This window comes from Dendropsophus ebraccatus, chromosome 14 (genome assembly GCF_027789765.1).
Source record: "Dendropsophus ebraccatus isolate aDenEbr1 chromosome 14, aDenEbr1.pat, whole genome shotgun sequence".
Classification (NCBI taxonomy): Eukaryota; Metazoa; Chordata; class Amphibia; order Anura; family Hylidae; genus Dendropsophus; species Dendropsophus ebraccatus.
This window is the reverse complement of record NC_091467.1, coordinates 12170808-12189166: the sequence shown is the minus strand read 5'-3', so window position 1 is coordinate 12189166 and position 18359 is coordinate 12170808. Positions and strand designations below refer to the sequence as shown.

General features: G+C 45.9%; 1 protein-coding gene across 1 annotated transcript in view; it reads right to left on the bottom strand.

Moving 5' to 3' along the window:
* Window positions 1-14575, bottom strand: part of LOC138772690 (deoxynucleoside triphosphate triphosphohydrolase SAMHD1-like) — a 45248-nt gene extending 30673 nt beyond the window's left edge. The window contains exons 1-3 of the mRNA XM_069953267.1: window positions 14189-14575; window positions 3429-3495; window positions 2826-2898 (exon numbers count right to left, since the gene is read on the bottom strand). Of these exons, the coding sequence (XP_069809368.1) occupies window positions 2826-2898; window positions 3429-3495; window positions 14189-14375 (327 nt within the window). The 5' untranslated portion in view covers window positions 14376-14575. The remainder of the gene's footprint in view (window positions 1-2825; window positions 2899-3428; window positions 3496-14188) is intronic.
* Between the last annotated feature and the right edge of the window lie 3784 nt (window positions 14576-18359).

The window sequence follows — 18359 nt, the reverse complement described above, 5'->3', positions numbered from 1 at the left end:
CAGGAGTTCACATTGTTTGGCTCAATAAAACTAAACAGAAAAGTGTTACCATGGGAAAGTGTGTGTTTGTTCTGTACTTACATAATCTGTTGTTTTCTGCAGAGAAATCACACAAAGTTAATGGACAAAGGGGCTAATATTTCCAATTTAGTAACATTTTACAGATTTTCTAGATTCCTTTAGTGTGGATAAAGCGTAATACAGGCAATTCTATTCCTGAGTCTTATGCTGCGTTTACACGTAACGATTATCGTGCGAATTTGCGCGATAACGGTCGAATTCGAACGATAATCGTACGTGTAAACGCAGCGAACGATCGAACGACGCACGATAAATCGTACATCGTGATCTTTCATCAGGTCAGCAAATAGTCGTTCATCGTACGCAAAAAATTTGCACATCGTTCCGTGTGAACAGTCGTTCGCCGATTTAACCAATGTGTGAGTTAGGCTTAAACAATCGCAAAACGATCGCAGTGCGAATATTCGTACGATATATCGTACCATCTAAACGCTGATCGTTATAAAACAAAAAAAAAAAACGTAAATCCGACATCGCTAATCGGACGATCGGGCCAATAATCGTTACGTGTAAACGCAGCATTATGAAACCCCATTTATAAGGAAATCTGTAATCAGGCTTGTCAGTAATCAAACATGAAGCAGCCTTGTAAAGCCGATAGCGCTGTGCACACCCTTATATCATATAAGTGACATGCTGACACACTGTGTGCACAGAAGGTGACTTACTTCACACTGATAAAGACCCAAGGTTACATAAACTATCCACTGCTATCAAAAGAGCTGAGGCTGTAACCACAGACATCCCAGATCCTATGTCAATATGGTGTATGTACACTACAGCCTCAGACTAAATAATTCCTACATCAATTTTACAGATCATGGAAGTGAAAAAAAACACACCACATAAACACATGCACAGCAAAACTGAACAGTAAGCAAACAGTAAATTTTAGAATCTTCCCATTGAAGGTCTCCATACATTTACTAGGAACTACAAACACTGCGTGATACCGCGTAATTACTCCTAGTTTTCGCCTAAAGAAATTAGGGTATACTCAATGACAGGTCAGGTTTCATTTTGTCAGACTTCGCAAAAGGTATTTGTGTCATTTACTTTTTTTTTTTTTTTTAAACACTTTTTAGGCTTCCACACCTGATCTCATTTGGATAACACATTAGTATATCAGTCGGTGTAAATCTGGCATTCAGCCTATTAGAACCCACATATGGCAGCACCTAATAAGCTTTCTTGCATGACTCAAATCAAATAAATTAAGGGTACAAACACACTTGCCGCATCCGCAGTGATGTACATCCCACTGCGAGTATGTCAGCAGCCCGCCCCGTTAACCCCTGGCCACCGGAGACTATACCTCACCGGGTCCCCGCTCCGACTTGCTTCGGGGCTCCCGGTGTCTTCGCGTCCCACTCAGCCAATCAGTGCGCTGCGGTGGGGCAGCGCTCTGATTGGCCGAGCGGGACGTGCCAGGAACCGCCGGAGCGGGGACCTGGTGATGTATTCGCTCCAAACGGCAGGGGGTTAACGGGGCAGGCTGCGGACAAACTCACAACGGGATGTACATCCCTGCTGCGAGTTTGTCTGCCATTAAGAGCACAGTGAAGGGATCCGCAGCGAGTATCGGTGCGAATTTGCTGCGAGAAAGTCGCTGCAGATCCGGCAAGTGTGTTTGTACCCTAAAACCTACCCTACTGGGGCTGTGTGAGGTGCCATTTTTTGCGCCATGATGTTTACTTTCTATCGGTACCTTAATTGCGCATATACGACTTTTTGATCGCTTTTTATTACATTTTTTCTGGATTTGATGCAACCAAAAATGCGCAATTTTGCACTTTGGGATTTTTTTGCGCTTACGCCATTTACCATGCGAGATCAGGAATGTGATTAATAGTTTGGGCAATTACGCACGCGGCGATAGCAAACATGTTTATTTATTTACTTTTATTTAAAACATGGGAAAAGGGGGGTGATTCAGACTTTATTAGGGGAGGGGGCTTTTTACTAATAACTTTTTTTTTTACACTTATACTAGAAGCCCCCCTGGGTTTAGGGTTATTCCCCCTGGGTTTAGGGTTATTCCCTCCTGGGATTAGGGTTATTCCCCCTGGGGGACTTCTAGTATAAGTATACTGATCTCTCATTGAGATCTTTGCTGTATAGTTATACAGCAAAGATCAATGAGATCGGCACTCTGATGCTTTCGGCTGCTGCGGCCGAAAGCATCCGAGCGTCGAGCCGGGATCAGCGCCATTTTGGCGGAGACCCCGGCCGGGTGAGGATGTGTGGATTGCTCCTCCGGGGAGCGATCCACCCCACTAGACAGCAGGGATGGCTGCATAGAAGTAATCAGATGCAGCTGTCATCTTTGACAGCTGCATCTGATTACTGTATTAGCGGGCACGGCGATCGGACAATGGCTGCTAATACCCACGGTCCCGGGCTACACGCGGCACCGCCGCTCGGCCCCGCTCTGAACACCTCTTGCGGGCGCATGACCATGGGTACGTCATGTGTCCTTAAGCGGTTAAGCCCTGCCCATTTTGTTACAAGAGCAGAGTAAAACTGTCTACAATAAATAAAAAAACAAAACAAACCACAATTAATTTTTTTGCCAAACAAGCCCCAAAATCTATGAAAACTGGCTTACAAGCATTGATAAGTTACTCCATAGAGTTAATATGATCATTGGTGCAATTACACCAGAATGCATCAATAAAAGTTATAAATTTATAGGGAGAAATTTTCTGTAGCAGACACACAAAAGCAGTAAGATAATGACATACCTTCATATTAGGATGCGGGTTCTGACAAAGCCGACGGAAAATTCGGAGCAGTTCCATTCTCGTTCCTACAGCACTGGTGGAGAGAAAAAAAAAAAAAAGTATTAAAAATTTTTTAATTTTATTTATTCATTTTAATATTAAAAAGTTCTCATCTAAGCACGCAATGGACCCCACCGACTTTGGTTGGTCTCCCTGAGATCGGCGATCTGTTTCTCTTATGGCTCTACTAGGCATTGCCAGAAACCTGCTCCACACTGATGAGGGGCAACACCCCAAAACAGCTGTATGTGGATGGATACCTGGCCTTAGTTCTTACCTGTCATTACAAGGACTTATAGGGCCACTTGATATAGTGGTTTTTCTAGTTTCCTTACAGGAGCCACCCCTTGGCCGGGTCCTTCCCGGAGGGATATCTGGCTAGTCCTGTGTTTCGAGACTCTTAAACGAGGCTCCACTGGCTCTTTTTTACATGACAAGAGTGATTTTTTTAGGTATTGGTGAGACAAGTATAGGAAAAATGATTTGAGAAGTGACAGCAAAGGACACTTGATCTGCTTTACTATGTTTTCCAAGTTATTGAACACTAGCAATAACTAAGCTTACCTTATGTTCATTTTCTCCAAGTGATCTTCTGTGAGGTATTGAAGATTTGTTCCTCTTACTTTATTTTCTAGAGGGGGAAGCAGAAAAGGGGATAAGTAGTCATGTGATGGGAAAACAAAAACAAACAAAACCCTAAAATACACATGGGTAAACATATATGCAATCTCTCAATGTCACTGGATCTCCCTACAACATCAGATATGCGTGGGAAAAAGGGAAGATACTGTAAGTCAGGATGGGCTATAACAGTTAAAGGGGTTGTCCGGCAATAAAAAAAATTATTCACAGAATAACACACATTACAAAGTTATACAACTTTGTAATGTATGTTATGTCTGTGAATGGCCCCCTTTCCCGTGTTTCCCCCCACCCACGCTAGACCCGGAAGTGTGGTGCATTATACTCACCGCATCTCGTGTCGTCCACGGTCTCCGATCCTCAGCAGTGACGTCTTCTTCGGGAGGCCGGCGGATCTTCCAGAGTGCCGGACACCCTCTGCAGCGTCATCCGAAGCTCAGCCGCGATTGGCTGAGCATAACTGTGCTCAGCCAATCGCGGCTGAGCAGCTGATGACGCGGCCGCGTCATCAGCCGCTCAGCCTCGATTGGCTGAGCACAGTTATGCTCAGCCAATCGCGGCTGAGCTTCGGATGACGCTGCAGAGGGCGGCTGGCACTCGGGAAGATCCGCCGGCCTCCCGAAGAAGACGTCACTGCTGAGGATCGGAGACCGTGGTCGGCACGTGACAGGTAATTTATAGCGCACCACACTTCCGGGTACACGGGTGGGGGTGGTGGGACACGGGGAAGGGGGCCATTCACAGACATAACATACATTACCAAAGTTGTATAACTTTGTAATGTGTGTTATTCTGTGAATAATTTTTTATCGCCGACAACCCCTTTAACTGGCAAGGTACAGACACCCAGCAACCCTGGTGATCAGCCGATTAATGTCCAAACTACAGTGAGAACAGAGGTGCAAGCAGTTTTCTCCATTCCCTTTGTATCAATGGCATCTATCCCATAGATAGGCAATTAAAGTAGCAGTATACAAAAAAAATTATTGCCCCCCCCCTGTAGGCGATGGCACGTATACTTGCGGCAGCTGATTGGTGTCCCGCAGAGCCTTTCAAATCCGGCGCGTGCTCACATCCGCCTCGGTGACTTTTTTTTCTGTCTTGTGATTGAATGCCGGAAGTCGCGCGCTTCCAAAGAAAATGCATGGGGCACGTGATGGACCCTTTTACATAATCAGCTGGCACTTGTATCCATCTATCTAAATAAAATGTCCGACCCCAGACTTCCCCTTTAAAGGGAACCAATCACACAAAAATTGGCTATAAAGCTAAGGAAACGTGCTGGTAGATCAGCCAGCACGCTTCCTAACCATCCCCCTGTCCCCTCCATCCCCTGTACATAGAGCCCGCAAAGTTAGTTTATTAGTCTCCCGGGCTCTATGCAAATTACCATGTAAGTAGTCACGGTGGGCGGGCGGCTCCGGCGCTGTAATCACGCCCCTCTGGGCGTGTGTAGAAAGCGCCGCATGGTGACGTCATTAGGGGGGGCCGGCATTGCACGTCGGCCTGGCCGACGTCTTTACTAAGCTGCAAATGCGCAGTGCAGCCAGAGAATACGCTGCGGTACTGCTCCTGCGCGGTGTAGTACAGCAGCAGCTTCACCCACAGTACTGCGCATGCGCAGCTTAGTAAAGACGTCGGCCAGGCCGACGTGCAATATCGGCCCCCCTAATGACGTCACCATGCGGAGCTTTCTACACACGCCCAGAGGGGCGTGATTACAGAGCCGGAGCCGGCCCAGGACACGGACTACTTGAAGAAGACACCCACCCACCATGACTATTTACATGGTAATTTGCATAGAGCCCAGGAGACTAATAAACTAACTTTGCGGGCTCTATGTACAGGGGACAGAGGGGACAGGGGGATGGTTAGGAAGCGTGCTGGCTAATCTACCAGCACATTTCCTTAGCTTTATAGCCAATTTTTGTGTGATTGGTTCCCTTTAAATGGAACCTGTCACACGAAAACTGCATCCAGTCTGCAGGGAGCATGTTATAGAACAGGAGGATCTGTGCGGACCAATATATAGTTTTCTAGGAAAAATTACATATAATTTACTCTTTTACACAATGCGATCAGCTAACATATGTCCTTTTTCTCATCTGTTTGGCCGATTGTCAGGAGTATTGCTACAAACACCCATTCGGCCCGTGTAGAACCTCTGCAGTCATCTGAGCAGCGCAACTCATTGACTGACAGCTGGGTGTGGCTATGGAGAGTTGTCACTGAGTAGGGCCGCCCACTTGACAACCTGACAGCCTAGGAGGAGCAGATTAACATAAATAAACAACAAGTTACCCTGAAACTTCTCACAAAACTATATGTGAATGTACTTCAATATCTGCTGCCTGCAGATTGAAAGATTCCCTTTAACCCCTTAAGGACAGAGCCTGAAATGGCCTTAATGACAGAGACAAATTTTATGAATATGACCAGTGTCACTTTAGTCATTAATAACTTCGGGATGCTTTTACCTATCCGGCTGATTCTGAGATTGTTTTCTCGTGACATATTGTACTTTACATTTCTGGTAAATTGGAGTCGATACTCATAACAAATCTTTATGAAAAAAACCCAAATAATGTGAAAAAATGTGAAAAAATTCATTTTTCCAACTTTGAAACTTCTTTGCGTATACAGAAAGTGGTTATACCACATAAATTATATATTAAATAGCATTAGCAACATGTCTACTTTATGTTGGCGGCATTTATTAAACTATCTTTCATTTTTTTTAGACGATAGGAAGCTTAAAACATTAGCAGCAAATTTCCAAATTTTCAGTAAAATTTCAAAATCAGATATTTTTAGGGACCTGTTCAGGTTTAAAGTGTATTTGAGGAGCCTGTATGTTAGAAAGCCCCACAAAGCACCCCATTTCAGAAACTGCACCCCCCAAACTCTGCAAAAGCATATCCAGAAAGTGTTTTAACCCTTTAGGGGAGTCACAGAAATAAAAGCTAAGTGTGTAAGGAATTTGAAAATTTTAATTTTCTGTGCAGAGATTTTATTGTAATCCAATATTTTTCATAATTATAAACCTATTACCAGAGAAATGCACCCCAATAATTATTGCCCCGTTTCTGCAGTTTATAGAAATACCCCATATGTGGCCGTATTGCGCTATTTGACGCAACCACAAGCCTCAGATATAAGGGAGCGCCTAGTGAATTTCAACGCCTCCGTTATATTTGGTCATTTTTGACTGTACCACTTCAGGTTGGCAGAGGCTCTGGGGTGCCAAAACCTAAAAAACACCCCTAAAGGGACACCATTTAGAAAACTACACCCCTCAAGGAATGTAACAAGGGGTGCGGTGAGCATCTGGACCCCACAGGTGCTTCACAGATTTTCTGAACAATATGGCGTGAAAAAAGAAAAATTTATTTTTTACACTAAAACGTTGTTCTAGCCTTCAATTTTTCATTTTCTTAAAGGGATAAGAGGCAAAAAAAGACAAAAAATGTGTAGCGCAGTTTCTCCCGAGTACAGAAATACCCCACATGTGGCGATAGAGTGCCAAGGGGGCGCAGGACGAGCCTCCAAAGGGAAGGAGCGCCAATTGGCTTTTGGAAGCCGAATTTTACTGAAAAGGATTTCAAGGGCCATGTCGCATTTACAGAGCTCTCGTGCTGCCAAGACACTGGAAACCCCCCACAAGTGATTCCATTCTGGAAACTACACCCCTCAAGGAATCTAACAAGGGGTGCAGTGAGCATATGGACCCCACTGGTGACGGGCACAAATGTGGAACAATGTGACGTGAAAGGGAAAATTTTCATTTTTTCACTTTCATGGCACAAATGTGCCCATCATCAAGGGGTCCATATCCTCACTGCACCCCTTGTTAGATTCCTTGAGGGGTGCAGTTTCCAGAATGGGGTCACTTGTGGGGGGTTTCCAGTGTTTTGGCAGCACGAGGGCTCTGTAAATGCGACATGGCGTTCATCATCCATTCTAGCCAAATCCAACCTCCAAAATCCAAATGGTGCTCCTTCCCTTCGAAGGCTTGCCCTGCGCCCACATGGTGCTTTATGTCCACATGTGGGGTATTTACGGACTCGGGGGAAATTGCTCTACACATATTGTGTGTTTTTTTCTCTTTTAACCCCTTGTGAAAATGATAAATTCAAGGCTAAACCAACATTATAGTGTAAAAAATGTAATATTTCATTTTCACGCCACATTGTTCCACATTTGTGCCCGTCACCAGTGGGGTCCATATGCTCACTACACCCCTTGTTACATTCCCTGAGGGGTGTAGTTTCCATAATGGGGTCACTTGTGGGGGGTTTCAACTGTCTTGGCAACACAGAGGCCTTTTGAATGCAACATGGCCCCTCAAAATCCATTCCATCCAAATCCAGCCTTCAAAAACGAAATGGTGCTCCTTCCCTTCGGAGGCTTGCCCTGCGCCCACATGGCGCTTTATGTCCACATGTGGGGTATTTACGGACTCGGGGGAAATTGCGCTACACATTTTGTTTTTTTTCTCCTCTTTTAACCCCTTGTGAAAATGATATATTCAAGGCTAAACCAACATTATAGTGTAAAAAATGTAATATTTCATTTTCACGCCACATTGTTCCACATTTGTGTCCGTCACCAGTGGGGTCCATATGCTCACTACACCCCTTGTTACATTCCTTGAGGGGTGCAGTTTCCATAATGGGGTCACTTGTGGGGGGTTTCAACTGTCTTGGCAACACAGGGGCCTTTTGAATGCAACATGGCCCCTCGAAATCCATTCCATCCAAATCCAGCCTTCAAAAACCAAATGGCGCTTCTTCCCTTCGGAGGCTTACCCTGCACCCGCATGGCGCTTTATGTCCACATGTGGGGTATTTCCGTACTCAGGGGAAATTGCTCTACACATTAAATGTTTTTTTTATCTTTTAACCCCTTGTGAAAATGAAAAAACATGACAAGATTAATGATTTAGAGTAAAAATTTTACAAAAATTACACTAAATGTTGGTCTAGCCTTGATTTTTTTCCATTTCCACAAGGGGTTAAAAAAGAAAATGAACACAAAACGTGTAGGGTAGTGTCCCCTGAGTACGAAAATACCCCACATGTGGGCATAATGTGCCATATGGGCACAGGGCAAGTCACCAAAGGGACAGAGCGCCATTTAGAGGCTGGAATGGAGGATGGAGGCCATGTCGCAATTACAAAGCTCCTGTGCTGCCAGGACAGTAGAAACCCCCGACAAGTGACCCCATTCTGGAAACTACACCCCATAAGGAATCTAACAAGGGGTGCAGTGAGCATATGGACCCCACTGGTGACGGGCACTTACGTAGAACATGTGCCGAGAAAATAAAAAATACAATTTTTTTCATTTTCACGTCCCAAATGTGGCCGTCACCAGGGGGCCATATCCCCGCTGCCCCCCTTCTTAGATTCCTTATGGGGTGTAGTTTCCAGAATGGGGTCACTTGTGGGGGGTTTCTACTGTCCTGGCCGCACAGAGGCTTTGTAATTGCATCATGGCATCCTCTAATGGGAATGGCAGCCATACCTACTTAGCTGGGGAAAAGGGACAATTCTAATTTATTTGGGGGGATTAGGCCAATTATTAGTTTATAAGGTTGGAAATGACAGGTGTCCATCAAACTCAACCTGTGTTGATCCAGAGGAAGGCAAAAAAAAACCCTCGTAAGGCAGACGACAGTAGCCTCATCACAGGGGAAAATTCCTTCCCGACTCCATATTGGCGATCAGAATAATCCCTGGATCAACGTGACCCCTGAAATAGGAATAAGGGACAGAATTTAGATAATGTAGAACCCCAGTGACGTGTGGTACGCCTTGGAGCGATCCAGTATGCAGAGGCCGGGGGGATCAGGACAGGTGTCACACGGGAAAATGGTGTCCTTCCTGATCCCCCTGTTACGCCACACTCTGCACTTCTTCTGGGGTCTCCTGTTCTCCAGTGTGGGGGACGTCACCTGGAAAATGTTGTCCTGGTGTGATACGGGGTCCTTCATATCCAGAAGCACTGGGTCCGCTCCATGGCTGCTAAATATTAGGGCCCTATTACTACTTCTGATATGTTCGGATCGTGCCGCAAGCTACAGTAGCTCAGGCAGCGAGGGACCGGAAGAGGGGGTGCTGGTATAAAAGTTATCCCCGTACAGGTGGTGGTGACCTTTATCCAGCAGTGGGAAGATCAGTTCCCGAACGATCTTCCCACTAACTCCGAGGATGGGGGGGGAGGGGGCATCTGGGGGCTGGATTCGGGTGTCCCTTCCTACATACACTCTAAGGGTACGTGCACACTGCGGAATCGCGACAGATAACCCTTCGTGCATTCCACAGCTGGCACCCACCGGCGGACTGATGCAGGCGCACGTCTCCGTCCGTGTCGTAGACTCCATTCTATGCACGGGCGGATTCCGCTCTCCGTCCAACGTATTCATTCTTTGGATGGACGATGGAATCCGCCCGTGCATAGAATGGAGTCTATGACACGGGTAGAGACATGCGCCCGCATCAGTCCGCCGGCGGGTGCCAGCTGCGGAATGCACAAAGGGTTATCCTTTGCCATTCCGCAGTGTGCACGTACCCTAAATCTGTAAGTGTACCCTGAGGTACTCTCACAGAGATTGTAGAATTTCACTCCATACCGTCATCTCTTATTGGGACGGTACTGGCGGAAAAGACGTGTCTGGGGGGCAGCGTACGCTACGCTACCCCCCAGACATGTCATTGGAGGATGAGGATGAATGGAGGAAAGAACGATCCCCCCCATTCATCCTCACTGGCTGTTTCGGTGTCGGAGGTAATAATAACGTATCCCTCTGACGCCGAAAACACCCTGGGGGCCATCTTTATACGGGGATTGGTATATGGGGTATGTAGTGGTGTAGTGTCAAACTTTATTCAATGTAGTGTGGTGTAATGTAGTGTTTTTTACGTGTTTTTTTACAGTAAGTATAAAAAAAAAACCTACGCCAACAAAGGAGTTGGTGATATATTCTACTGCCACGGTCTGCACTTATAAGCAGACCGTGGCAGTAGAATATAGAAAAAAAACACCCTACGCCAAAAAGGAGGAGTTGCTGATTAGCAGCGCACTTTCGTGCGATGCTGATCAACACTCAGCGGCGATAGGGTGCGGAAAATAGAAAAAAAAAAATTGGTGAAAAAAAATAAAAATAAAAATTTCTACATTCTGAACATCCCTATAGTGGCTGATACGTGTATTACACATTATCAGCCGCTAGAGGGCAGCAGAGCGCAAAATACGGAAACAGCCGACGCTGGAGCCGAAAATAGCCGAGAGAAGCCGAACGTGACGTCACGGAAGAAGCCGAAGACCCGAACGAAGACGAGGATGCCGCGAACCCGGAAGACGCCGATCAGGAGCCCGGGACAGGTGAGTAATGTACAAATACCTGCTCTGGACCCCTCGGCTGCCTAGCTGAGGGGTCCAGGGCAGGTATTTACTATTTTGTGGGACTCTGATCGCCGTGCCACCGGCCCGATCGCCGTGAACGGCCGGCCGGCCGTTCACGGCGATCGGGCCGGTGGCACGGCGATCACCATTACTTTTTACAGTAATGGCGGTCGGTGCCGTCCTCGGACAGCACCGACCGCCATTTTTTTCCGGGTCATCGGGTCGCCGATGACCCGGAAAGGTTCCGATCGCCGCTATTGGCTGATCTGAATTGATCAGCCTATAGCGGCGATCGTAAGCACGGGGGGTGTTAACCACCCCCCGTGCCGTGAAGCTAAGATGGCCTGCTATGATTTATAGCAGGCCATCTTCCCCGACCGCTGTGTGTGAACACGCAGCGATCGGGGAAACATCGGGCGTAAATTTACGCCCTGATGCGCCAAGTACCAGGGCGCGAGGGCGTAAGTTTACGCCCGATGTCGTTAAGGGGTTAAAGGAGAAGTCTGGCAGTCGGAACTTACCTCTCCCTATGCCTGTGGAGAGACCGGCCTCGGGACCTCGGCAACTGCACACGTCACAACCCAGCTGATGAACTGACCGCCCAGCCAGTCAGTGACTGGGCTGGATGCCGCTCCAGTCACTGATTGGTTAAGTGGCTAGTCCATCAGCCGGGAAAGGCACAACCCCAACCCGAGTGGTAATGTCATCACAACTAGGGGGAAAATGTCTTCCATGGGGGTCCCAAGGTTGGTCCTGCAGGGAGAGGCAAGTTATCAAATTCTCCCTGCCGAATTTTTTAAATGCCAGGACTACTACTTTAACCCTTTCCCGCACAAGGACGTAACTGTACGTCCTCGCGCGGGTGGAATATATGTAACAAGTCAGTTTTTCCATAGGACACACGGCGTAAAAAGAAAAAGAATTGTGTTGGTTTTTTTCCAATTTCACCACACATATAATTTTTTTTCTGGTTTTGCAGCATATTTTATGCAAAAATTCAGCCTGTGATTGCAAAGTACAATTAGTGACGCAAAAAATGAGGGCTCATGTGGGTCTGTAGGTGGAAAAATGCAACTGCTATGGCCTTTTAAGCACAAGAAGGAGAAAACAAACGCAAAAACGAAAATTAGCCTGGTCCTGAAGGGGTTAGTAGATAGCATTACATGATCATGTCGATACCATAAAAGTGGCACACAGCATCCCATATATATATATATATATATAAGATCAAAACAGAACTTTTATTTTTATTAAACATACACGACGTCAACTACGTTTTTATGTACGTCAAAAAAACCCGAATGCATTTGTATTTTGCAAAAACAGATGAAAAAAGAACGAATTGCTAAAATGTAGTGTGAACCCAGCCTAACCATACAGGTTTCCTATATGCAGCTCTTCCCCGTGCTTCAGCCCTAGGGCCTTATTCACACAGCTCTAATCCCATGCATATGATTAACACGTCCGTAACCCCATTCAGACGAATTTGCATTGTCCACAATGCAGAAAACAACCTGCTGCGTAAACAATGGGCTCTCACCGCCTCATCCTATGGAGAGCCAATAGGGTCATATGGATCCATAGTCGTCCATACTGCAAACGTGCCTCCATTTCCACCGCATATTTGCATGTATTAGGTCGTGTTCACACAAAAATGTTGCATATACCCACAATAGTGTGTGTAATTATAACAGGTTACCTATCCGCCCCACTTTGGGTTGGTTTCACAGCAGGTGCAAAAACTGCAGTGTAATGCGGAACGATTATCGTGCGAATTCGCACGATAACGATTACCAAATACGAACGATAATCGTACGTATATAAACGCAGCAAACGATCAAACGACGAGCGAGAAATCGTTCAGTTCTCAAATTGTCGTTGATTGTTCACAAAAAATTCACAGATCGTTCCGTGTGAACAGTCGTACGCCGATTTAACCAATGTGTGAGATAGGCTTTAAGCGATCGCAAAAGAATTTCTGTACGATATATCGTACAGTCTAAACGCTGATCGTTATGAAAAAAAAAATCGTTACTCCGACATCGTTAATTGTACGATCCAGCCAATTATCGTTCCATGTAAACGTAGCATAAGGGTCCTATTACACGGGGCGATTTTTAATGATTAACGACTAACAATCAGTGATCACAAACGTGATTGTTTATCGTTAACCTGAAATCGTTCACCATATTACACAGAACGATGGTCGTTAGTTGTGATCGTTACTATGATCGTTTATTCCTTCTGATCCCAGCAAAACAATGAACAATGTGCAATTACACTGAACGATTAGTGAACAAATGCGGAACGTGAGCGAACAAATGTGAAATTACAGCAAACGATTAACGATAATTTTAGGTTCAGATCTAAATCAACGACATACGAACGATTTTTCGATGGTTGCCTGCAATTACACGGAACGATTATCGTTTAAATTCGAACAATAACGATTTTTGGCACGATAATCGCCCCGTGTAATAGTGCCCTAAGGGCCCTATTCCACCGGACGATTATCGTTCGCATAATCGTTAACGATCTCAAACGACCGCTATTGCTAAAGACCTGAAAACGTTCACTCATTTCCGTGGAACGATAATTGTCACTTATGATCGTATTTGCGATCATTTTTTCTTCGCTATTGCATTCGTATCCACCGGCAGACATCTTATTCAAAGCGAACGTTTAGCGAACGAGCAACGATAAAAATAGGTCCAGGTCTTATAAAGCAATCCACGATTTCTCGTTCGATCACTAATCATTTACTGCATTTCAACCGAACGATCATTTAGATTCGAACAATTTAACGATAATCTGAACGATATCCCGTGTAATAGGGCCCTAAGTGTTAACATGCATGCAATGCAACCGCATTTTTACACCTGTATCACCATCGCATGTCCGGGGGGGGGTGTTGCATTTCTGATGACCATCTGTCAGTCTAGATCAGGGATGAGGAATCTTCGACTCTCCAGCTGTTGCAAAACTACAACTCCCATCATGCCTGGACAGCCTTCGGCTGTCCAGGCATGATGGGAGTTGTAGTTTTGCAACAGCTGGAGGGCCAAAGGTTCCCTATCCCTGGGTTACAGTCATGAGCACACAGGTTCCCCATCCCTGGTATAGGACTTGCAGCTCATTCTAAACCAAACCTGACAAGTGTGAACAGGGTTTATAATGGGATAGTGCAGTATGCGGTTATGGGTAGTATTCTGCAGCCACTATGGTCCTGGCATGGTGTAGAACTACAACTCCCAGCATTCCCTGACAGTCCTTACTTCTGAAGGTGTCCTGTAGGTCTCCATGCCCCTGCCCCTCCAGGTATAAGCACACGTCCTCCACGTCCCAGCCTTCGTAGCCCTCGTTCACCTCCTCGCAGCGTTTCTTGGCCGTTTTCTCCGGGGTAACATAGCCGTCGTCCAGCCTCGGGGAGAGCTCGGGGCGGCCGCGCTTCTTACAGCTCATTCTCGGTGGTGTGGAGCAGCTGTGAGGCGGAACAGGAGGCCGGCGGGTAGGAAAGGGAGCCGGCACGTGACGTCAGCCGCCACATTCCCGCCCATTTTTACCTCACAGACCAATGACTGGCGGCGGAGGAGAAAGGGTGAGGGCTGAGGCGGCACATTGTGCTTATGGCGGGGGTCGCAGGGCTTCACTAATCGGCCTGCTTTTTGCCTCGGGCAATTCGGAGGTTTCGCCACTACTTACATTACCCGTAGAGTACCGCCCGTAGGTGGCGCTCTTGTGCAGCTGCGGGGTGGCGGCAAATTCGAAGCCGAGGCGCGCGCGTGTGTGTGTGTGTGTGAGGAAAAGCGATCACTCGTGAGGTAATCCCCTCACTGACAGAGTGTCCGGATATCGGGGTGTGTAGGAGATTTAAAAAGAATCAATAAGTGAAGATGTAAAATACAACCTCCTCCTTCTTGGTTGTGGCGATTTTCTTTTCTAAATCAGACTGTGACAAAAAGTACCAGAGATTTGTAAAAAACAAACACAAAAAAACCCTCCAGTATTCCAGTACTTATCAGCTGCTGTATGTCATGCAGGAAGTGGTGTATTCTCTCCAGTGCGAAATCCGCTGCGGATCTGTTACGTGTGAATCTAGCCTTAGGGTGCCTTTACACGTAACGGATCCGCAACGAATTTGCAGCGAGATCTGCTGTGCATCCCTGCCCTGTACACTCTATGTGTACTTATACTTCACCTTTTCCACGCTCCGGCTCACTTCTGTGGTTCCCGGCATGTCCCGCTCGGCCAATCAGTGCGTTGCTCCGCCGCAGCGCACCGATTGGCCAAGCGGGACATGAAGATGCCGGGAGCCCCGAAGCAAGTAGAAGCGGGGAGCAGGTGAAGTATACACTCTGGCGGCGGGGGGTTAACGGGGCGGGCTGCTGACATACTCCCCAGCGGGATGTCCATCCCGCTGCGAGTTTACCCATAGAGTGTACAGGGCAGGGATCCGCTGCAAATTTGCAGCGAGAAAACCGCTGCGGATCCGTTACGTGTGATTTGATTTGATGCTGCTGTAACTAAATGATTGAACACAGCATCAAATCTGCTGCTCATCCTGTATGTGTGAACGCACCCTTGAAGGGAACCTAACAGCAGATGTACATATGGACCTGCTGGCATGTACCTGTAGTCCAGAGGTGACAAACTAGTGGCCCAACAGCTGATGCAAAATTATTGGTGGCATCCAACGTCTGCAGCTGCAGGAAATCAAATACAGTGTTCAAATTTCGGAAATCGTGACTACTTATGAGGAAATAGGAGGTGTTCCCCTTATGGGGCTGCACATTGCTGAATTCAGCACCCAGTGAGTCCTGCATGTGCACGGTCTGTGAGGACATCTAATGCTCTGCCAAACACAATGTCACTTCCTCTTCCTGCCAGCAGCAATAGAACTTCAGAATGTTTACATGGTGACTTTTTTGTCTGTCTGTGGAAGAATTATATTTATACAGTCTGAAATGAGTTCTCCAGTGAAACAGGTGATTGAATTTGACATAAATACTGATAATAAGGCTGATGGTGATTGTCTCTTCCACTTTCCCCTCTGTCAACTATAAAGTTAAATCCTCATCATTGTGCTGCTGGTTAGGACGTAAGGGAAGCGTTGATTTGCAGCGTTAATCTTGTTTTCCTTTAGGGCCCTATTACACGCCCCCCTCAGCGGCGCTGCCCGGCCCCGGCTGCCAGGGCATGATGGGAGTTGTAGTTTTGCAACCTACGGCCATCCAGGTTGCAGAATTACAACTCCTATCATGGCAGTTCAAATGGCAGTTGTAGTTCTGCAACAAATTAAAGGTTGACACAGTATAGGAGGGGGGAGGCAGTGGCACAGTAGAACTACATCTCCCAGCATGGTGTGTAATAATATGCAGGACTACATCACATAATGGGAGTTGTAGTTCTGCAACAGATAAGAGGATGATACATGGTATGGAGGGGAGATGGTGACACAGTACACAAGGGGGTAGGGGACACAGGGGCACGGTGGCACAGTACATGAGGGGGAGACGGTGGCACGGTGCACTAGGAGCGATTTGGGTACTTGTGATGTAGGTTGGCATACTAGACCATAAGTCCCCAAACTGCGGCACTACAGCTGTTGCGAAGTCTGGACAGCTAAAGCTATGGATTTGGCTGTCCAGGCATGATGGGAAATGTAGTTTAGCAACAGCTGGAGGGCCGCAGTTTGGAGACCCATGTACTAGACCATATTGAAATCACTTTTTTTTTTCTCATCAGGAAATCCTAAAGACTTTTCCTGATGGTTTCCTGAGGGTAAAAACGGATTACTGTCAGGAAATCCTGATGCTTTCCTGATGCCATTTGAGGCCTCCTGATCAGGATTTCCTGACGGTAAAAACTGACACCGACGTGTGAATGGGGCCTCAGATAAATCTCTCTGTGTAAAGGCACCCTAATTCCACATTGTTCCTTTATTTGCTGGGATCAGATAAAGTAAACGATTGTAGTAACGATCTTAACTAATGGTGCGTTTACACAGACAGATTTATCTGTCACATGTGGGATGCCAAACCCAGGATTGGATTTGAAAAGAGGAGAAATCTCAGTCTTTCCTTTATGACCTGTTCCATGTTTATAGTCTGTTCCTGGCTTTGGCTTCACAAATCTGTCAGATAAATCTCTCTGTGTAAACGCACCCTAATTGTGCGTTTACACAGAACAATTATTATTCGAATTTTTAAGATAACGATCGCATTTGAGCGATAATCGGCTCGTGTAAACACAGCAAACGATCAAGCAACGAACGATAAATCGCTCAGCGGGATCTTTCAACAGGTTCTCAAATCATTGTTGGTCGTTCACTTAAATTTCTCAGATTGTTTCGTGTAAACAGTCTTTTAACAATTCACCCTATGTGTGAGATAGGCTTAAGCGATCTTAAAACGATCGCAAAAACGATTTTTTTCAAACGATCTATCGTTCCGTCTAAACGCTGATCGTTATAAAAAAAACACATTACTTCAAAATCGTTAATCGTTCAAATTATCGCTTCGTGTAAATGGACCATAACTATTGTTTTGTGGAATATGGTCAACGATTTCAGGTTACCAATAAATTATCTCATTTGTGATTGTTTATCATAACGCTTAAGGCCCTATGCAAAATGTCGGCTGATCATGATCTTTCAACATGCTGAAACAAAATATTCAGCACAACGACGGCCTGTTCTGCGCTGCTCTTTCTGCTCCTCTAGCTGTGAGCGGAGAACACAATTACACAGGGCGATTATCGTTTATATTTGAACGAGGAGGAAGTGATTGCCGACCTGTCAGATCAGCGCTCACTTCCTCCTCAGCATCGGCTTCTATTACACTGGACGATTATCGTGCAGAAAATTGTCATATCGTTCAAATATAAACGATATTCGCCCTGTGTAATTGTAGGCAACGATTGATAAACTGTGTGTCGCTGATCGTTGATTTAGATCTGACCCTAAAATCATTGTTAATCATTTGCTGTAAGTCCACATTTGTTCGCTGTAGTTCCACAATTGTTCACTAATTGCACATTGTTCATTCTTTTGTTGGGATCAGATGAAGTAAACAATCGTTGTAACAATTGGAACTAATGACCATCGTTCTGTGTAATATAGTGAATGATTTCAGGTTAACGATAATCTCGTTTGCGATAGTTAATCCTTAAAAATTGCTTTGTCTAATAAGAGAATAATGGTGCATTTACACAGACAGATTTATCTGACAGATCTTTGAAGCCAAAGCCAGGAACAGACTATAAACAGAGATCAGGTCATAAAGGAAAGACTGGGATCTATCCTCTTTTCAAATCCATTCCTGGCTTTGGCTTCCAAAATCTGTCAGATAAATCTTTCTGTGTAAACGCACCATTAATCCTAATAGCGGTTCAAGATTCCCACCAGAGTTAAAGTCTTTTTACACATATGGGAGGAGATTTATCAAA